The sequence below is a fragment of the Diabrotica virgifera genome, chromosome 8 (genome assembly GCF_917563875.1).
Source record: "Diabrotica virgifera virgifera chromosome 8, PGI_DIABVI_V3a".
Classification (NCBI taxonomy): domain Eukaryota; kingdom Metazoa; phylum Arthropoda; class Insecta; order Coleoptera; family Chrysomelidae; genus Diabrotica; species Diabrotica virgifera.
In genome coordinates this window covers 90,089,207-90,112,047 of record NC_065450.1, presented here as the reverse complement: position 1 = coordinate 90,112,047, position 22,841 = coordinate 90,089,207, and the positions used below count along the sequence as shown (strand labels likewise).

At 33.2% G+C, this 22,841-nt stretch overlaps 1 protein-coding gene across 1 annotated transcript in view; it reads left to right on the top strand.

Moving 5' to 3' along the window:
- LOC126890811 (mRNA-capping enzyme) overlaps positions 1-21,431 on the top strand; it is a 144,624-nt gene extending 123,193 nt beyond the window's left edge. Inside the window, exon 9 of the mRNA XM_050660001.1 lies at positions 21,268-21,431. Coding sequence (XP_050515958.1) covers positions 21,268-21,383 — 116 coding nt within the window. The 3' untranslated portion in view covers positions 21,384-21,431. The remainder of the gene's footprint in view (positions 1-21,267) is intronic.
- Positions 21,432-22,841: the final 1,410 nt, after the last annotated feature.

Genomic DNA, 22,841 nt, shown 5'->3' with positions numbered 1-22,841 from the left:
GCTACGAATACAAATATTTGGGAAGTATTACCTGCAGTAAAGGAACAACCAAAGGAGATATCGATTATAGAGTGCAACAAGGTAGGAAGAGTGTTCAAATTCTGAATTCGATACTTTGGTCCAACAGAGCTTCTTTGAAAACTAAAATAGCAATTTGCAAAGTAATTGTAGAGCCCATTCTTAGCTATGGGGCAGAATGTTGGCAAATAACAGCAAAAGGAAAGAATAAAGTTGCCATGGTTGAAATGGACTACCTGAGAAGAGCTTGTCATATATCAAAAGCAGAACGTATACCTAATACTGATAGACAGATCGACTTTTTTTTAGAGAATACTACGAAAACCTACGGCCTGAACTTCTGAAAGAATAGATACTAGACAGTTAATATGGTATGGTCACGTGCAGCGAATGGACGACAACGTATGGCCAAAAAGAGCTATGGAATATAATGCAAGTAATAGAAGGAAACGAGGAAGACCGGATAAAGTCTTGGATACAAGGTGTTATAGAAACCATCGATGAGGACACCTAGAAAGGTAGAAAAAAATGGCAATCGAAATGCGGGAAGCTGCAGAAGCTATAGGACCCACGCTTATACATACATAGTAAAAAGATATTTTAATATAAAAATTAGACATGTCTTGTTTTGCATGTGAAACTTGCACATGTCTGTTTATGCATCTAAATGAACCTCAACTGACTTTGTATTTCTTAGAACATTGATAGCCTCGTATGTGATACTAACAAGAAACGGTCGTAATAGAACAAAACCAAATTTGAAAAATAATGCTTTTAATTAATATACAACCAAAACTAAATTATTAATAATACCTTTTAATTAATATACAAACAAAACTAAATTATCAAGTTAATATAAAAAAAATAAAAAATAAGTTTTCAATCTAATAGCACATAAAACAATATCCAAAAATGTTATTCCACATCCTACCAGACTGAAAACAATGGGAACCTTGTCTGGTAACACCCCCGAGGCTTCTACAATTTGCAAGCCATAACGGATGCTGAGACTAAGGAAGACGAGGGAATTTTACAATTTATAATTCACGTCCCATCTGCTCAGCGCGGTAAAGTTCCAACGAGTTAATATCAAGTTAACCTTTAACTACCTGAGCATCAAGTTATAACATAACTACACGCGTGGCGTACTTTATACGCCACAAGAAAATACACTTAAAAACAGCGGATTTGTTTATTTTTTTTTGAGAAAATACACTTAGTTGTTTGTTATAAACCTTATTCGGCATCAGTGAATACTTGGAGTTCCTTCTGAGTAAGCTAGTTGGGATTTTTAACTGGAATCATGGAATAACTGGATTCCGTGATAAATAAAATTACTAATAAAAATTTTTTTGAAATGTGATTTTTTACAGGAGAAAAGTATTGTTTATAAAGAAAAATATATTTTGTGCCATAATGACTAAAAAACAATTGAAATATGTACTTATATTACGACTTATATTAATATAATCGTGGCGTATATTGTCCACCACCGGAAACAACAAATATTAAACTGTAAATTACGATCTTCCCAGAACGCCGATTATAACGAAACTAAAACCAAATTGTAAAGCACATTCCAGTGATAGGTTAGAGAGATAAACAAGGTCAAAAATTTAATTTTTAAATATATATGCAGTAGATTTCTTATATTTGGCGTACAAAATACGCCAGCGCGTGTAGTTAAAGGTTAATATATTCAGTATCAGGTGAAGTAATCATACTTTCGTTTTCTGTATTCCCCTTCTGTATACTTTCTGTCATCTTCAGTACTTTAGAATAATCTTTAATAAAATTAATAATGTTCGGATCAATTACGGTGGCACATTTTTTTAACTTTTCTTTATATTTTTCAGCAAATACTCGCTCAGGTGTATGTATAACTCTTTTTTTTTAATGTCAAATGTCTGGTTTTGCACTTATAAGCTTCTTTATTATACATCTTTTTGTATTTTGACTAAAAGATTTATGTAGAAACGAATCTTTTTGTTTTTTTATAAGCTACAAAAAGTTTTATACAGGGTATTTCATTGGGAAAGTAACATACATTAACTGTAGAAAGAGCACACTTAGGCGGTCTCAAAAATATCATACGTAATGGGTCTTACTACATTAATAACAAAGATACTTTTTTTTTGGACTGAGGTGGAACGCTCTTAGCAGACTAGGGAAGGTGTCCCTAGTACTGTTAGACTCGGACAGGAAAGGAGAACACGCTAGGGCGCACCAACCACAATATGGCCCGTGCGTCCCGCGTGCCCCCCATGACCAGCGGCCTACCAACTAAAACCACCCCCTCTTTCGACCCGGAATATCCCTGTACGTGCTCCTTAGGGAGCGATGCATGGGGATATCCCGAGCTGTCTGAAAGAAAGTAACCAGAAGCATTGGGTCATTTAAGGGTCTATTTTCCAGCCTAGAAACGGTAGGACTAAATAGAGAAAAGTCTGATTCCTACACGGAGAAAGGTGGGCAACCCCTGCCTGAAAACGGCAGGGCTTGGGTGATTGTTCTGTAGTGTGGCGGATAGAATGAGCCCTAGAAGAATTAGGGTCATATTTCTCTGACGCGAATTATTTTTTTTATTATTTATTTTGCTTTTTTTTATTTTTTATATATATTTTTTTATTTTATAACTATTGTGTTAACCCGCCTCACCCATTCTGCTCCAGTCGTTCCAACTCGGATTTTCTCTTAATTATACCGGTTATAATGTCAATTATGGCCTCGAAATCCGCCTTGTTTCCGATCGCAAAATTAATAATATTGTTAGGGCCGATGTCGCCAAACCTACTACGTAGCCTGACCTGCTCGTGAGCAAAGACGCTGCACTGGAAAACGCAGTGTTCTGCGTCTTCCCTCACGCGACAGGTCCGGCATAGGTCGTCGTCCGACTTCCCGATCCTGTGGGTGAATGCCCTGAATGATCCATGATCGGTCAAAAATTGTGTAAAGTAAAAATTTACTCTCTTGAACTCGCAGGCGTACCACGACTCTACTTTCGGGGTCAGCCTTTTGGTCCACTGGGCTTTGGTAGATTCCGCCTCCCATTCCAGCTGCCAGTCCGCCAGGAGTTGTTGTGCTGCCGATCTTACCTCGGGTAAGTGGCCGTGGCGGTGCTCATATAGGAACTGGCGTTCCTTAGCTAGCAGATGTATGGGAGGGGCGCCCGCGATCACCTGTAGAGCCACGGTTGATGCAGTCTTGTATGAGCTTACTACATTCAACAGAGGCTTCCTCTGGGCCTTGTTTATCATATCTCTGTATTTCTTGTGACGTAGAACCTCAAACCAGACCGGAACCCCATAGAGGAGGGTAGACTGTACGACGTGTAGGTACAGTCTTCTCCGGGCACTACTTGGCCCTCCGATATTTGGTGTTAATTTTCGGAGAGCTGCAGTTTGTGCCTCGGCCTTCCTCACCACCCTTGCGAGGTGTTTGGTGAATCCCAGCCCTTTGTCGAGGTCCACGCCAAGATATTTGGCACAGAGGCTCGACTTGACCTCGCTGTTTCCAAAATGGAACAGCAGGTCCGGTCTATCCGTAGGTCCCTTTAGGATAACCACCTCTCTCTTACCGCCTGCGAGTTCAAGGTCGTTCTCGTTCATCCAGGCATTCACCCGCCTGAAACACATCTCGGCCGTACTAACCACCTCCCAGTACAGATCGCTGGTTACGAGAATGTCCAGGTCGTCGGCGTATGCAACCGCGATGCAGTCCCGACTGTATCGTATATTTAAGACGTCGTCGTAGAGGATGTTCCACAGCGTCGGGCCTAAGACGGACCCCTGTGGAACACCTGCCGTAAGTTTAATGTCGTGGTTACCTGCAGACACGTGCCTATTAGTTAGGTAGCTTTTGATCACGTTTGTCAGATAACTCGACACGTTGAGGGCCTCCATCCTGCTGACTATATGTCCCCAACTTGCCGAGTTAAATGCATTTTTAACATCGAACATGATCACTACTGCCCACCTCCTCGCCGTGGCTTTAACGCGGTCTGTAATGAACTTAACAGCATCTACCGCCGATGTGGCTTTCCTGAATCCGAATTGCCTATCAGAGATGGCGTTTATAGCATCCAATTCCGCTTGTAGGCGGTTCTTAACTACGTTTTCGTAGAGTTTGCCTAGACTATCAAGGAGACAGATCGATCGGTAGGAGCTGGCCTCCTCCGGATTTTTACCGGGCTTCGGAATTAGGGTGAGGCGTGCCCTCTTCAAAACGTCAGGGAAAATTTGAGCCGCGAGGATCTGGGTAATAACAAAGATACTGGGTGTTTTATCTATTTTGCCATTTTCTTATTTCGTTCATAACTTTTTAACCACACTGTATATTTATTTTATATTTGGCACGCAAATATTCTTTAATGTGTACAATCAATTAATTTATTTACAATAATTGTAAAAAATCCAGGTCCGGATTAAACAATATTGGAAAAATGTTCCGACTCAAAAACAACACCCTGTACATTAAATTTTTTTAAAATGGATTTCACATTTGAAAAGAGGATGAAAAACTAAATTTAAAGATATACTTTGAATTTACGGCAATTTTTTCTGGTAAAATTTTGAATTTGAATTCTGAAATTATGTGAATTGCGAGAGCTTGGAGTGGAAAAAAAAATGAAATACGACTTAAAACTTATTAACCACACTGTACATTTATTTTATATTTAACACGTGAATATTCTTTAATGTTTCCAATCAATTAATTTATTTCCAATTATAAAAAATCCAGGGTCGGATTAAAAAATGTTGTAGTAAAAATGTTCCGGCCCAAAAAAACCCTGTATATTAAATTTTTTAAAATGGATTTTCATTTGAAAAGATGATGAAAAACTAAATTAGTGGTATACTTTGAATTCTCGGCAAAATGATTTTTCTGGTAAAATTTTAAATTTGAATTCTGAAATTATGTGCATTGCAAAGTTCGAAGTAAAAAAAATTAAAATGTGACTTAATTTTAATTAATACCATCATAATAACCTGAATTGGTAAAATATTAACATTTCATTGCTTTTTTTTATTATGGCTACAAATAATTCATACCAAATATTTACCTTTAATTAATGAATAAATAATAAAGAATCCACAAAAAATACATAACTTTTATCAATGAACTATCTTAAAAATAAAAAAAAAACAGAAAAAATCTGCTGAAAAATAATTTAGATGAAAGGTAAATATTCGCGAGAAATTATTTGTTACACATAATAAAAAACACTGAAATGTTCACATTTTACCAATTTAGATTAAATAATGGTACATATTAATTAAAATTAAGTTGCATTTTAATTTTTTCCCTTAGAGCTCTCACATAATTCACATTAATTCACATAATTTTTGAACTCAAATTCAAAATTTTACCAGAAAAATCATTTTGCCAGAAATTTAAAGTATACCACAAACTTTAGTTTTTCGTCGTCATATTAAATGCATAATCCATTTTAAAAAAAATTTAATATACAGGGTGTTTTTTGGGTCGGAACATTTTTCCAATATTTTTTCACCCGGCCCTAGATTTTTTGTAATTTAAAATAAATTAACTGATTGGACATCTTAAAAATATTCGCGTGTTAAATATAAAATAAATGTATAGTGTGGTTAACAAGTTGTAAGTCGTAATTCAATTTTTTTTCTACTTTAAGTTCTCGCAATTCACATAATTTCAGAATTCAAATTCAAAATTTTACCAGAAAAATCATTTTGCCGAAAATTCAAAGTATACCACTAAATTTAGTTTTTCATGCTATTCTCAAATGCAGAATCCATTTTAAAAAAATTTAATATACAAGTTGTTGTTTTTGGGTCGGAATATTTTTCCAATATTTTTTAATCCGTACCTGGATTTTTTACAATAATTGTAAATACACCAATTGATTGTACACCTTAAAGAATATTTGCGTGCCAAATATAAAATAAATATACAGTGTTTTTAAAAAGTTATGAACCAAATAAGAAAATGGCAAAATAGATAAAACAACCAGTATGTTTGTTATTACTGAGGTAAGACCCATTAAGCATGGTATTTTTGAGACCGTCTAAGCGTCTTCTTTCTACAGTTAACGTATGGTACTTTCCCAATGAAACACCCTGTATAGTATTTTTAGTTAGGTGCATAATTTTTAAGGTATTCGCAAAAAACCGTCCGAAAAGGATTTTTCAATGAAAATGGCCAATTGTCAACCACGAAAAACTCAAAAAGTGTTGAGTTTTAAAAAAAAATTATATTATATAGGGTGAGGCATATTTGAAATATCTCGAGAACTAAAGGCAACAAAATCATGAAAATTGGACTGAAGCGGTTTTGAAGGATGATCTATTAAATAAAAATATTTTCATCTCTTTTCAACTTCCTGTTATACCGGAAGTTGCTTATAACTTCGTTTTTTTTTAATGGGACACCATGTATATTTTTACAATTTTTGGATTCTCCTAAATATCTTCTTTCTTAAAATATGAGGTTTTGTAATATTATACAGGGTATTTTAAAAGATATTTACGTTTTTTTTTATTAATTTCGTAGCAATATTCACACCCTGTAGAATTGTATAGTTTGGCATTAAAAACTCTGCTTACGTTCAAGTGATTTTTAATATAGTCTACTATTGTTAAGAATAGTTAGTATAGCTAATTTTGAAATTTTAGTATACAGGGTTGGTCGAAACTTGGAATGAATATTTTCTGAGTTTTCTTAAATGGAACACCCTATATTTTAGTATTGTAATGAAATGATATTTTATGGTACTTTTTTATTTTATTATAAGTATTCCCTATACCTAATTGCTTGAATTTGTGAGTTATTGGTGATTCAAGCTAAACATTAATTGCAAAAAAAAGTATGTACAATTTTATTAGGTTGGCCGTGAAAAAATTCAGTCACAAATAATTTTTCAGAAATAAATACATATTAATTCAGACTGATCCTTAAAATTACCAATAATGGTTTAGCAATCAAAATACCTACGTAGTTAAGATTGTTGGTGCGATTAACAATTGCACAAATTAAAGCAGTTAGGTATAGGGAATGCTTCAGAAATAAAAAAGTACCATAAAATATCATTTCATTACAATACTAAAATACAGAGTGTTCCATTTAAGAAAACTCAGAAAATACTCATTCCGAGTTTCGACCCTGTATTCGCGGTGTGCAAGTACTTGGAAGGGATACGCGAAACGATCGTGCGCGAATAGCGGAGAAATATTGCAACTTTCTTAAATAATTCATATTGTCAACTGAATTGTCAAATTGACGTACATTTCATACCTATTGTCATTTAAGAAGAAAAATTATATATTGCTTCACAATATTGATATGATATGCAATTATTATATAAAGGTAAATTTAATTAATTGTATTTTGCTTGCAATACTGCATTTTAATAACTAATTTTATTTACTACATATACAATTGTTTACGTTTGAATAACACAACCTAAATCTTATTTTTTCTTATTATTTTTTTTTTGGACTATGGCCTTGACAATTATCCAGTAACCAGGACCATATGATTGGCCAATATAATTAAAAGTGCGAATAAAAGTTCAGAGCGTAGAAATAGGTGTCGCTTTTCCGAACTTGCACGGTCCCAATACTGAAATTAAAAATTTAGCTATACTAATGATTCTTAACAATAGTAGACTATATTAAAAATCATTTGAACGTAAGTAGAGTTTTAGATGTCAAACTACTACAATTCTACAGAATGTGAATATTGCTACGAAATTAATAAAAAAACGTAATTATCTTTTAAAATACCCTGTATAATATTACAAAACCTTATATTTTAAGAAAGAAGACATCGAAGAGAATCCAAAAATCTAAAAATATACAGGGTGTCCCATTTAAAAAACGAAGTTATAAGCACCTTCCGGTATAACCGGAAGTAGTAAATAGATGAAAATATTTTCATTAAATAGATGACTCTTCAAAACCCCTTAATTCAAATTTTCATTATTCTGTTGCCTTTAGTTCTCGAGATATTTCTAATAGGCCCTTTATTTGCCTCACCCCGTATAGAAACGTACTCGCTAAAGTACAAATAAACGGAAACAGATCGCCAATAATAAGGTAGGAATAAAACAAGGGGACAATCTCAGCCCAGTTTTATTTATATTAGTAATGGATAGAGTAATGAAGAGTGCTAAAAGAAGGTCAAGGCAATTACAGTCAACAATAGGGTATAGAAATTTAGTACCAGTGAGAATTTAGGGATTACTATATGCAGATGACCTAGTAATAATAGCAGACGATAAAGAGAAAATGCAAAAATTAATCGATATCTGGGGGGAAGAAGTAGAAAATTTGAAAATGGAGGTAAATGTAAAGAAAACGAAGACCATGATAGTAACCCAAAAGAAAATGGAAGAAATAAACCAAACGATATTTAGGTGCAAAAACGAAATAATAGAAACAGTCTCGATGTTTGAATACCTGGGAGTAATAATAATACCAGAGGATGGAAAGCTAGATCAAGAAATCTCATACAGGACGAAAAAAGCAAATAAGATCTACTATGCACTAAATAAAACAATATTTGGAAAGGAAGAAATAGATAAAGAAATAAAACTGAAGGTATACAATGCAATATCTGTACCAACTTTAATATATATGCAAGTGAGACATGGGTAAACAATGCAAAAATAGACAGTACAATAAACGCAGCGGAGATGAAGCAGCTGAGAAAAATAGCAGGAAAAACGAAATTGGACAGAATAAGAAATGAAGATATTAGACAAAGACTGAAACAGGAATCGATAATAACCAAGATCCAAAAAAAGAAAATTAAAATGGTATGGACACATTAACAAAATGGACCAGGGAAGACTACCAAACAAAGCAGGTGATGGAATCAATAAGATATGGTAAAAAAAAAGGAAAGGGAGGCCAAGGAAGAGATGGATCGATCAGATTATAGAAATTGGACAGGAAAAAGGAAAAACACACCAACAAATGAAAGAGTTAGCAAAGGACCGCAAGAAATGGAAGATATGGATAGAGGATGAATAAAACCTCCGACGCCCCTGAGGGGCATAAGGAGTTTCGAGAAAGAAGAGGAAAAAAAATTATAAAACACTTTTTGCTTAGAATTAGGTTCTCTAGTCACTTCCGTGGTTATTTTGACCAAAAAATTTTCGTTCCCCGAGAAGGTGTGGAAACTAACCCCAAGATAGGGGGTATTGGGACCGTGCAAGTTCGGCAAAGCGACACCAATTTCTACACTCTGCAACTTTATTCGGACTTTTAATTATATTGGCCAATTATATTAGTCCTGGTTACTGGATAATTGTCAAGGCCATAGACCAAAAAAATAGTAAGAAGAGATTCTGGTTATGTTATTAAAACGTAAACAGTTGTATGTAGTAAATAATAGTATATTACTTTATGAGGCGGAGAAGCATGACTTTTCTTGACGCGCCCGATATTCGCTCGAGGCGCCCGAGATGCGCCTCACTTCGTTCGGCGCGTAATAGAGGGCAAGTCAAGAAAAGTCGCTTCTTTGCCGAATAAAGTATACTATTTTTTCTTCAAACGTAGCAATTTTCAACCATAAATAGTACAATTCATACGCTATTTTTACTCGAAATTAACTGTGACAACTATCAAAGTCTTCTAGATGTTAGAAATTAAAATAATTAAGTCATGATTCGCCAACATCGGGAATGATTGCTGAAAGTTGTGCTCGACCATCAGTATCATCAACAATTACCAATGCGTATCAAGAGTCGGGAACATTTTTGCACGGTTTCAATTTTGAAAATGCCTCATTAATTAATGGTACTTTTAATATCACTATAAATAAAAATGATGTTTAATTGTTGTTAATGACATTTGTATTGTTGCTTTGTGACATGTTTCATATTGTTGCCATGACATTTTTCCCTCCACCGTAAAAAAATGGGAAAAAAAACTGCTGCCGGCGGAGACATCAAACTTTGACAGAATCAAGTTAGATAAGTAATGTCATCAAGAAAAAATTAGTTATTAAAATGCAGTACTGCAAGCAAAATACAATTAATTAAATTTACCTTTATATAATAATTGCATATGATATCAATATTGTGGAGCAACATATAATTTTTCTTCTTCAATGACAGTAGATATGAAATGTACGTCAATTTGACAATTTCAATTGACAATATGAATTATTTAAGAAAGTTGCAATATTTCTCCGCTATTCGCGCACGATCGTTTCACGTATCCCTTCCAAGTACTTGCACACCGCCAATAGGGGATATGGTAGACGTTGAATTAGGAGATACCGTTGAGTCCGCGAGTCTTTACCCGTGCGTCATTAATACTTGGCGAGATAAAACACATACTTTTTATCTAGCATCATTCTCTTCCACGCATGAAACTCATGACAAACCAGCTGCCGTTTGTTATTAAGTAAAAACACATGTTATTTTTATGAACCGTCTAGACTCAGTGCAGTGAAAAGAGATAGGTACAAAAAAAGACGATTCGGTATGTTTTCATATTTTAAGCACAATTTGTTTGACGTTTCTGCTTTGTTTACTTTTGTGGCTGTCAGTCAGTTGAATTTTTTGCGGTTTTTGTCGAATTTTTGTGTTTTGAAGTTTCTTTATATTACACAAACAGTTGTTTTCACAACTAATTTTATATTGGGCTTTGAAATTTTAAGGTAAATAATTATATTTTGGCAATTAATATTTAAAACATACAAAGCTAACGTCATTCACACAGTAAAGAAATGATTGTGTTTAGATTTCCGTCAAAGTGAATAAAATATCAAAAATAAAATATGTTATTGATTTTTTTTATAAATTGTTTATTTATTTATTAATCAATAATAATAATAAAAGAATTTATTAAGCTACTTCAAATGTAGTTGCAATTCTGCACAAAAATTTTGAAGCAAAACTTACATTTGGCATTCTATATATTTGATAACGTCAAATTTTATAATAAAACCCGTAATCGGAACAGTAGCCACTTTCTGTCAGTTGTTGTTGCGTGAAATAAATTTCCGACTTATTTCGTATGCTTTAAATGATGACGCACGGGTAAAGACTCGCGGACTCAACTGTAGGTAGAGGCTATTCCCAAAATTTCGTTAAAATCCATGTATTCTTGTTCTCATGATCATTTTTCAGTGCGTCATTAATTATGACGTCACATACTGTATTGGGTGTGTCGAGACTTATTTCATGTAATTATTGACGAATCTGACAGATGCCACAATCGTACTTCGCCATAGGTGAAAAGCTTGTGGAATTAAACTAATTAGTAATTTAGTAGATTTGATTTTTACACAATATGTTAACATGTAAGTATTTTTTATAAAGGGGAATAAAATTAAAAAGTAAACAATATTGTTAATTAAATTTATAAATATGGAAACATTAAAAAATGACACAAAACTATCCATAAACTGTGTTATTATCTTCTTCTCTAGGTGCTGTCTCCGCTTCAAAAGTTGGCAATCATCAGAGAGATCTTTATTTCTGAAACCGCGGCTCTAAATAATTCATTGTTATTACATCCAAGCCAGTTCCTAATGTTCTTCAGCCATGAGTTACGTCTCCTTACTATGGATCTTTTTTTTTTGCATAATGACCTGGAGTATTAGATATACATCTCTCATCACATGTCCCATATATCTCAGTTTTCTTCTTATTTGTTAGTTCTTCTCGTTCCCTATGCGTAAGTCTCATTACCTCCACGTTGGCTATTCTATCTACTCATGAGATTTTTAGCACTCTTCGGTACATCTCGAATGTCTCTAGTCTCCTCACACCAGTGACTAACTTTTAACGAACTAAATTCTAAACCAAAACACAAAATAATGCACAAAAACGTTGTGAAACACAAGGGAAGTCGAATTCGAATTTCAAAATGACAGGTACACATAATACTGACCTGAATAATAACCGTCACTTGACTCTTTGACACTTCTAAAAAATGGCCAAAATGGACGAAGTTTTCGTCAAATGTTCGTAATACGAGTATTTGATTGGCTAGAAAAAACGCGCATTCTAAATATCAACGAATCAAACGTAGGTTAGGAATAGACATCTTATGTATATAACCATTGTAATGCTGCATTATTTTTGTGTTTAATCACGGAGCTACCGCTTTTTCCGTCTCATCTAACTTAATGCATTAGAGAGAAATCGAAAAACTGTGACGCACTGAAAAATGATCATGAGAACAAGAATAGTAGGATACAATTATTGGGAGGTAATATCCTGTTTTTGCTCTCATTGACTGGCGTATATGTGTTAGGGTGGTTTAAAAAAATCGATATATTTTTTTTTCTTTTGCCCAAGCATTTTTTTATTTCCTTGTGATGAAAAAAGAATATCCTGAAAGTTTCAGCTGAAAAAAGATTTTTTTTAGAGGTCGCTCAAGAACGTTTCTTCGTTTTTTTTTGCCTAAACTGCGTTATTTTTCGTTTTTTTTTTGCCTAAACGAAATAAAAAATTCATATTCCGCTATTTAAGTGCCTTGATTTTTTTTCGCAAGTTTTTTTCTCTTTAGATATCATCAAGCTAAATGAAAAAAATCATTAAATGGGCCTAGGAACATCTATATTTTTTCGGGGGCCTCTTTATATCGATTTTTTGGGCAATTTTAAAGGTTTTTTTTTTTAAATTTCTGGGTATATAACAAGGGTTATTTTCCTAACTAGTGCGGAAAGTGATATTTTCCTACCGTTGCGAGACTGTCGTCCTGTTTCCTGCGAGACTGTCGTTGACCCGAACGACGCGATAGCGGAGTTGGGACAAGCAGTCAAGTGCGGGGAGACACTTTCCGCATGAGTTAGGAACAATATTTTTTCTAAAGCCGTACGTTTGGAAAAAAGCCACAAAAAGAGAGTTATATCAATCTTTATTTAGAAGTGAAAATTCACAACTTAATTCTTTGACAAGGTTGTCAAAACCAAACTTTCAATATAATGGGTTATCACGACGACGATATTGGTTTCCATGACGACGATTCAAAACCATTGTAATTGTCTATTGATCTGACTTAAATATTATGTCAAAATAATTTTATTTCATCGAATTATCGCGCTAATTTCATTAAAACATGAACACAATAAGATAAATTTGAAATAAATTAGTAAATATTATCTAAATATTAGTTTATTGCATGTATAATAATGTATTATAATGCCATATTACAAGGTATTTTACTTTCCCGCACGCCGTGCGGGAGAATTTACTTTCACGCACGCCGCGCCGTGCCGAAAAGTGCAACTTTCGGAAACAAAATGCGTGCGTGAAAGTGGCTCTTTTAGCACGGCCGTAGAGAAAAAAATTTCTCGTAGTAAAGTTACACTTTGACATGCATAAAATACGAAAAAAAAATTTATATTGAATAGGCTATTAACCCCGTATTAATGGAGCCTCTTATATTTGATAAAATTTCATGTGCCATTTTTAGCAATTTTAGGCCTTTGTGCAATAAAATAAATATTTTCATACTTATTAATAATTGGTAATACAAACGTTAGCAATTTGAAATTGACGCAAAACACCGCATACAATTTATTCCAAACCCTTTTTGCAGTGCTTCATTAATTTTGACGACGATTAATATTTGCCAAAATATTAATATTTAAAATATTTTAAGGAAAAAATAAATAAATATAGAATACAATTTCACTATACAATGTCCAAATATACCAATGACAAAACACTTATATTTACTTCGATGAAAAACAATTCTTGTTACTAGCTGTAGCCGGTGCTGTAGCTGAAATTAAAACAAAGTTCCAAGTACTAATAAAAATATTTTGTCTACAGTACTTTCACCTAATCAAAAATCATATTATAATGTAAAATCACTATTTTTTAAGTTAATGATTAATATGTTTTATAAATAAAATTGTACAATTTTTATTACAGTTGTAAAATATTAAAAAAGTTATAATATGCTTTATTAATCAAAATAAATATTAATGTTTGTTTGAACTGTTACATCTATTTTTTGTACTCAACCATATACGAAGATTTTTATATGATTAAGGAAAAGACGTTAAATTAGGCATCTACTTTTACAGATTTCATAACTGAATTTTCATAAAAAAAGTTTGCCGTAACTCTCAGAGGCTTTTATTCCGACATATATTAAAGTCTTTGGTGTATTCAAGATAAAAGTAAAAAAAAACCTTATTTTTACATTACATTTTTATAGAAAGTAACTGAAAATGTTGCATTATGCATAATTTTCATTGAATAAACCGACATTTTTAGCTTTGAAATCATATGATTCCGGTGTTTTGCGCCAATTTCAATTTACTAACGTTAAAATTACAATATTTCTGATAACTGTTGAATAAAAATGTTTTTCTACGACCGTTTAATAATATGTTCATTATTCGCTATTTTTGAATAGATAATAACACCCATTACTTTACCCGAGAGTAATAATTCATTACTCACGGGTCATTACTCACGGGTTGAAGTTAGATTCAACTGGTGCATGGCACTTTTAATATACCTATTAGCAAATCAAATTACTCAAACTTGTTTATTTAATAAAATAATCATTGTAATTTATATCAACAATTAAATTCGAAAAATGTTTAAAGCATTTTTAACTGTAATGGTAGGGGAGCCCAAGCGGGGATTTTTGCAGTTACTCGAGCGCGTCAGATTAGCATATGGGGAGAAACGTGGTACACTGCAGATGTACCTCTACCATATATTTTCTCTTAACACAGGGGAGTTCGTTAAGGGGGGCCCGAAAAAAAATCTATCCTTAAAAAAACTCGAAATTGTCAGATTAAGATAAGGTAAGTTAAGTACATGCAAAACAGTGTATATTTAAAAAATCTGACGATTTGAGCCGGGCGTAAGGAAATGGGTGAGTCCCAAAGTTTCACAAGAAAAAAGCGAATATTTCGCGAAATGAATGACAGATCGAAAAACTAAAAAATTTTTCCTCAATATTTTTTAAAAATATCGAATTTTAACTATTTATAATGGGAAATAAGCCACAATATTATTAAAAAATGATTTTTATTAACGTTTCGACGCCCAAATCGGGTGCCGTTGTCAAAATACAAAATATAAATAGTTAAAATTGTAAAAATGCCACAAGAAAATAGCTTCAGAATCTATCGAATGATACCAAACACGACTTCCCACGGAGAGGGGTGGGGTGTAAATTTAATATTTTAAATACGAATCCCGCGATATTTCGCGAAATGAACATCACGAAAAACTGTAAAATACACTTATTCAATATTTTTGAAAAATCTCTCGAATGGCACCAAACACGACTCCCCACGGAGGTGTGGTGGGGGGTTACTTTAAAATCTTAAATAGGAGCCCCCATTTTTTATTGCAGATTTGGATTTCTTACGTAAAAATAAGTAACTTTTATTCAAAACATTTTTTCGAATTATTCGGAAAAAACGATTGTTGGAAATGGAAAATTAAATTAAAAAATGGCAAGCGCCCACTAAAATGGAAAACTTTACTTAACTTTTTTTGGTTTTAGGACCTACTCTTCACAACCCAATAGGTCCCCATAACGCTCGAGTGACTGCACATTTAGCATACTTTGCTCCCCTACTATAGGTTTGTTCCAACATGAACTTTTGGACGGTCCAGAAACCGTCACGAAACTACTTGTACCGTTTGTTGTGCGCATGTTCGTAATTGTATCGCCCAGTTATCGTCCCATGACGGTAATCATATATTTGTCATTTTTGTTGGTGACAGCTTGTGTGCTTTTAGTCGATCAAAGGCTCAAAAACTTTAAAGAATTAAATCCTAGTGCGCAAGTCAGTCCAACCAGCACATTATGCATTTGCCCGATTACTGAAATGATCATCACGAAACCGTCACCGAAAGATCACAATTCTTGTTGGAACAGTGGGAAGGACGATCCGATGACGATCATATTTTTGTTGGAACGGATTTTGTTTACTGCGCAGAAGCGTTACCGTTTCGTGACGGTTCTCGGTCGTGTTGGAACAAACCTTATAACAATGGATCAGCATATTTCTTACGTTTAAATTTCAACATTTTTGACATTTTAAGATTGACGTTATTAAAAGGTAAATAAGCAATCGGTATTAATTCCGTAAAAGGACTTACGGATATGAAATTTATATCAATGAATTCTGTTTTACTTACTGTTGATTGTACAATAGATTTGTGTTGAGAGCACACGTTCTTTTTCATGTAATTGCCTTAAAATATGTCTTATTTTTAAAAGCCACCTCCATCCGCCATTCCATGACATTATTAATGACATCTGTTTGATTGTTTCATAAGCTCAAGAAGGGTAATTCTAACAGTGTTGCCATAGTTATATAAAATATGATTTCCTATGAAAAATAAAATCTTTCGATTTTAAATAATCAGCCCTATTCTGCAACTTTTAACAAATCGAATAGAAATGACCAAGTCGAATCGTAACTACCCAAAATCGGAATGTTTGATATCTATCGCATCATTTTTGTGTTTGGATTGGTATTCTGTAACTCATATCGTAATCGAAATCTCTGACTTATATTTCACGCGGTTCTGAGGAGGCGGCAACCGCGCATTAACCGTGTTCTGTGACCTGGTTGTTACTCGAAATATGCCACCGTTGCCATATCCTCAATGTTTTCATACTTTCTTCATACTATCCTCAAGTTTTGAAAAGTAAATAAAATATTAGTGTAAATACTGGATCCAAAAAGCTCAAAAGAGAATAAATGGTTTTAAATTAGAGTTAATTAAAATTGATATAAAAAAAAGATAAACTGATAAATAAAAAGATAAGTGAAAGTGAATATAAGAAGTATAAATGCTTTTAAAACGCTCGGTTTTATAATCAGTTAAAGTGGACTTTAAATTTTAAGTTGGTACCTTTATCAATGCAATTCATACGGGTAAATGTCAACTTTAAAGTGAACTTTAGTTAATGTTCACTTTAAGTTGATTATGAAACCGGGCGTTTTAAATCAAAGATATTTAAGTTGATGTTATTAGGTTTGTTCCAACATGAACTTTTGGACGGTCCAGAAACCGTCACGAAACTACTTGTACCGTTTGTTGTGCGCATGTTCGTAATTGTGTCGCCCAGTTATCGTCCGATGACGGTAATTTGGAAACTGATGTTGGAACGGTTACCTGACTGATAACTGATTTATCTATCAATATGTATATTTTTGTTGGTATATCCAATGATAAAAACCAAAGACGTATGCCGTAGATATATTAATTATTATGTGACACATGACAGAAGCTCGAAACAAATGACAATCAATGAAAAACTTATGAAAAAAACTGAAAAAAAAAATGATTACTGAAATGGTCATCACGAAACTGTCACTACAAGATCACAATTCTTGTTGGAACAGTGGGAAGGACGATCCGATGACGATCATATTTTGTTGGAACGGATTTTGTTTAAATAAATTATTTAAAATTGATATTACTAATAATATTTAAGTGATGATATAAATTGATTACAACACCTTTTAAATGCCATTGACACAGTGGGAAGAGAGTTTGGCCTAAATCCGTACCTCAGAACAAAAGTGTATTAAGTCACAAAATGTAAATTTTACAGGAGAGCGAAAATAAAAATTATTTTTGGTGTTCTATAACATTTTCCATTTAATACAGTAAATTTTATTTAGCAAATTCTTATAAATGTGAATAATGATCATTGTTCTTTTTATCACTAAAAAGAAAATTTTTTGAAAATTATTGTTTTTGGAAAAAATGGACTTAACACATTTTCGCTCTGAAAAATAAATTTTGGACTGTGACTCAATATTAATTTTGCTACCTATCCTATGGCAAAAACGGAGCTCTATTGCGAAAAATATCATACCTATTTTACACAATTAAGGAAATGTTAGGATATAAAGAACTAGAAATATTATACGGACGTATTTGTAACAAAACCATTAACCATATTTTTATTAACTAAAAAAATTAACAATAACTTTTTGAAGTACATAAAAAAATAATTAAAAACTTAACAAATGAAGGGCTTCTGCCGCTGTATCAGTAATTTGAATTGGGTCTTTATGCACTAGAGCCTGAAAAAAATCGTGAATCCACGCTGGAACCCACTTTAGCAGAAAATCATTGAATTTTTTTAGCACTTATTGGATTTAAGATAGATGTATCTCTCAACGAAATCAGAGAATCTTCTACAGATTGATGATTTCTTCTACCAACTCTTCGGTCTTCTAGCAACAAGTCTACATTCTTAAATTCCAAATCGAAGTCTGTTTTACAGACTGAATTACATATACAATGTTTGTGAAAATAAATTTTTTCATTATTCTCAGTTTTAATTTTATTTCGAAACGGCGCGCCGAATCATAAGGATTGTAGTTTATTAAAGTCTTTAAGATTAGAAATTGTCATTTCCTACAATTTGAAATATTTGTTTTTCCGAAAATTTTAGCCAACTGTAACCAATCCTATGATTCCTATGGAGTAGATAATAATTTGAAAATTAGATGATTTTTTAGCCTCTCGTTCTATAACTGAGTGTACACTGTCCATCTCCATGTGCGTATGCCCTCGCAAAAGGAATTTGTGAGTGATTTCTTTTATATGTGGATATCTCGAAAGTAGAAAAAAGTAGCACATGCAATGAACAATTATTAGTCCAAATAACAATGGAAGTTATGCTTTGAAGTAATGAATGAATGTATTGTACCAAGCATGAGGCCATTTCGTTTCCGCCTCAACCAGCAATTGATTCATCCCACATTAGACAGTTCGCCTGTTTTTTCGTTAAATCATAAATTGTATAATTAAAACACCAGAGTTTTAGACTGTAAAAACTTTGAGGATCAGTTAGCTTTGGGCAAGGAAGATATTTTTGTAAATTTATCATTAAAACTTTTTGTCCAGGGCTATTGATGGACATCTCCCTGTCTATTTGTTTCAATTTGTACCATCAATTGTGATGTTTCTCATTCAGCTTCAGAAGTTGACTATCTTAGATTGAGTAGAAGTTTATCACATTTATCACAAAAGTGTCTTTTGAAGGAACAGCTAATGATAAATTAAATTCTCTATTAAAAATGTGATTGTAAAGCCATTCTTTGTCTACTTCGTCCGAAGGAATGTTTTTCAAATCTCATTCTTCCTTAAACATCTTAAATATTGTAGAAATATTTTAGTGACCTCCTAAATATTTGTTCGCCGTCCTTCTTCGACTATAATGTGGTTCTTCATATGGATATGGATAGGCCATTATATGCTCATGAATGCAATCCTTTACCTCATTCTTTATTTTATTTTTAGATGGCTACTTTCCTTTTTTGTCACATTCTAAAACTCCACTTGTCTGTATTTTTTCAAGTGAACATCTAACAATAGATTGAGAAATGTCTAGTCACTTTTCTTCAATGGTAAAAAAATATTTCCAGCTTGAGCACCTGTTCGTTCTCTTTTTCTTTTGATACACGTTTTTTCAAGATAAGAACATAAAAACTGTCTTTTTGGATCTACGGTTGTCTCATGATTCCAAAATTGTCGGTGAATTTGTGCTCTCTGAGGCACAAACTTGCCAAGTTTTAAAAGACTCTTACTACTTTGCCTGAATGGCATTATGTGGGACATAATACATTTTGTTGGACATAATATGGTTTTGCCCTGAGAAACGTATACACCATTTTGGATCTAATACATTTGAAGTGCAGAAGATACTGTTTTGCTCTAAGCGAAGTGTGGACTTAATACTGTTCATACAAGGCTATTTTGGCCAATTTCAGTCGAAACAGCGAATAAGAAACACCAGCGAATAGAGCGAAAAATGTTATGCCCAGTGAGCTAAAAAAGTAGAAAACTGAAATTTTGGACTTAATACAGTTTTGCTCTGAGGTACGGAAATATAAACTGTTCAAAAACAAAATACATGGTATTTAGCCGTTTGGCCCATCAAGATTCACGGTTATCTGTTGATGGTCATATAATTCAAAGAGTACCCAGTTTTAAATATCTTTCGAGATAGCCCGCACAGGCATTTTTAAAAATGAGGTCATTCTTCTGTAATGATACCTTGCAACTTCAACTTCGAAAGCGCATGATTAAATGCTACATTTGGTCAGTCCTCTTGTATGGTGTCGAAGCATGGCCATTAAAAATATCCACCATTAACCGTTTGGAGGCCTTTGAAATGTGGCTGCACAGACGTGTACTGAAAATACCATGGACGGCTATGCTGACAAATGTGGCAGTCCTTAAGAGAGCAAATGCTACCCGCGAGCTGCTTGATAATATCAAATATAGAAAGATGGCCTATTTTGGACACGTAGTAAGGGGAGACCGGTATAATATTCTTCAACTTATTATGATGGGTAAAATCGAAGGACGCAGAGGAATTGGTAGAAAGCAGGCCTCTTGGTTGAAGAATATCCAGGAGTGGACAGGAATAAAGAAAGCAGAACACCTATTTAGAATAGCTCGAGACAGAGACAGTTTTGCCATGTTAATCGCCAACGTCAAGGGGACTTGATAGGGCACGTTAAGAAGAAGAATAACATGCAATCTTTAAGATTCGACTCCAGCTGAAATAACTGCTAAACAACTTTTTCAAACAAATCAAGCCAAAACATAAAGTGAAACGTACGCCGATATGTGTAGTATATAGTATACAGTATACAAAATGTATATACACATCGACGTTCATTTTACTTTGTTTTGACTTAATTTGTTTGAAAATGAATCGTGACGCATGGGAAAAGTTATAGCGGATGAACAATAATAGCCCATTCAATATAATTCTTTTTTTCGTGTTTTATGCATGTCAAAGAGTAATTTTACCAGGAGAAAAATTATTTTATACCCTTGTGCTCACCCAAAAATTTTTTTTAAATTAGCAAAAAATCTATATAAAGGTGACCCGAAAAAATATAGGTGTTCCTAGATCCTTATAAAGATTTTTTTCATTTAGTTTGATGATAGTCAAAGAGAAAAAAACTTGCGGAAAAATCAAGGCAAATACGTGGAATATGAATTTTTTTATTTCGTTTAGGCAAAAAAACAAAAAGTGACGTGATTTTTCGAAAAACGTTGTTGAACGACCTCTAAAAAAAATTTTTTGAGCCGAAACTTTCAAGATATTCATTTTTCATCACAAGGAAACAAAAAAAAATACTTGGGCAAAAGAAAAACAATATATCGATTTTTTTGAACCACCCTAATATGTGTATGCCAAATTTCATGTCAATCTAAGCGGTTCTTTAAAATCAGGGGTAGAAACCGTGAATAAATGGACTACAATTTATTTTTATTTTTAGGTGTATGTGAGAGTATCAAGAATCCCGTTACTAGCCAATATCTGCTCCATTTCATAGATCAGTGCCTGCCTCAGTCGAAATTGATGCCTGCACCTTCCAGAATGATTAGAAGATGATTGTTTTTATTTCAATTGTTTAATTATTACACAATTTTTATTTATTCATTTATGTTATTTTTATATGAAACATAATTTAAGTTCCTTCGAGGCCGGATATAGAAATGTGTCCTACTAGTGACGTAGTGTGCGATCATTGACAAAACCACGTGGTCATAGAACTAACAATTAGTTAAATTTATGACGTAAAACGTATTTGGTAATTGACTTAAACAATAATCATAAAAAGGTCCAGGTACGCAGAAATATTGTATTGTCAGTTTTGACATATTACTGCAGCTCTAAAATTCAACAATTTTGGTCAATTTTCCCCTAAATGTCGGAAATTATCTTACATTTTTGTTGTTTTAAATGACCTCTCCACTATTCAAATGATTAGGCAATACATGATGTAGAGGGGAAAATTTAGCTAGCTCGATATTATTTTTATTTTTTGATTGTAAAAAAGAATGTTTAAGGAGTATGAATTAATTATAAAAATAAACTCAATAATGCGTTGTTTATTTATTAATACAGTATTTCTTTCTTAGACTTATGTATTATTCTGAAGAATATGCAACGCTTGCAGTTGTTCAACATAAACTTTGACATCTGGATTATGACAAAATATTGTTCAAAGATTATATTTAATTGCAGAGCAAAGGAAGAAAGAGCTGGCAACAAAGTAAATTTCTTAAGGATAAAAGAAATATTTAGTACTTGCTTTATATATTCGGACCGTGTAAGTTCGGAAGGGCGACACCTAGTGTCATAGCTGAGCAACATTTACAGTACTTTTAATTATATTGGCCAATTATATTAGTCCTGTTTACTAGATAATTGTCAAGGCCATAACCAAAAAATAATACAAAGAAAAAATAATATTGAGGTTATGTTGTTAAAAGGTAAACATTGTATGTAGTAAATAACTAATTATGTTACTTACTTCTGCTTTATTGTGATGGAAATCCACATTTCTCTTTGTATTAATTTGTGCTTAGAAGTTGGAAACTAATAGAACTTAACTGACAATCTTTTGTTGTATTTTTACAATTTATAACACAGCATTCGCGAAATCCCATTTTCTTCAATGACAGTAAGTACAGTCGGAAAAATGAAAGAATACCCATGAACAATCACATCAATCACTTATTTTGTATTTGCTGTCTTTTTCTATAAATAACAAACGTTTGTTATAGAAAAAGATGATGACTGTATGAAATTATTTAAGAAATATGCGAAGAAAGTTACAAGATTTCTCCGCTAATTGCGCAAGATCGTTTCTCGTATCCCCTCCAAGTACTTGCACACAGCGAATAGTTATGCTCTCCAGACCTAGAAGGCCCATGGCTTGGTTTACTATTCCTTTCCAGTCTCTCCAGCTTGCTGCTTTATTTTTCCTATTTTGATTATGTCTCTTTCAACATCTTTCTTTCATCTGGTTTTCGGTCAACCTTTCTTCTTCTTTCCTCCTATTCC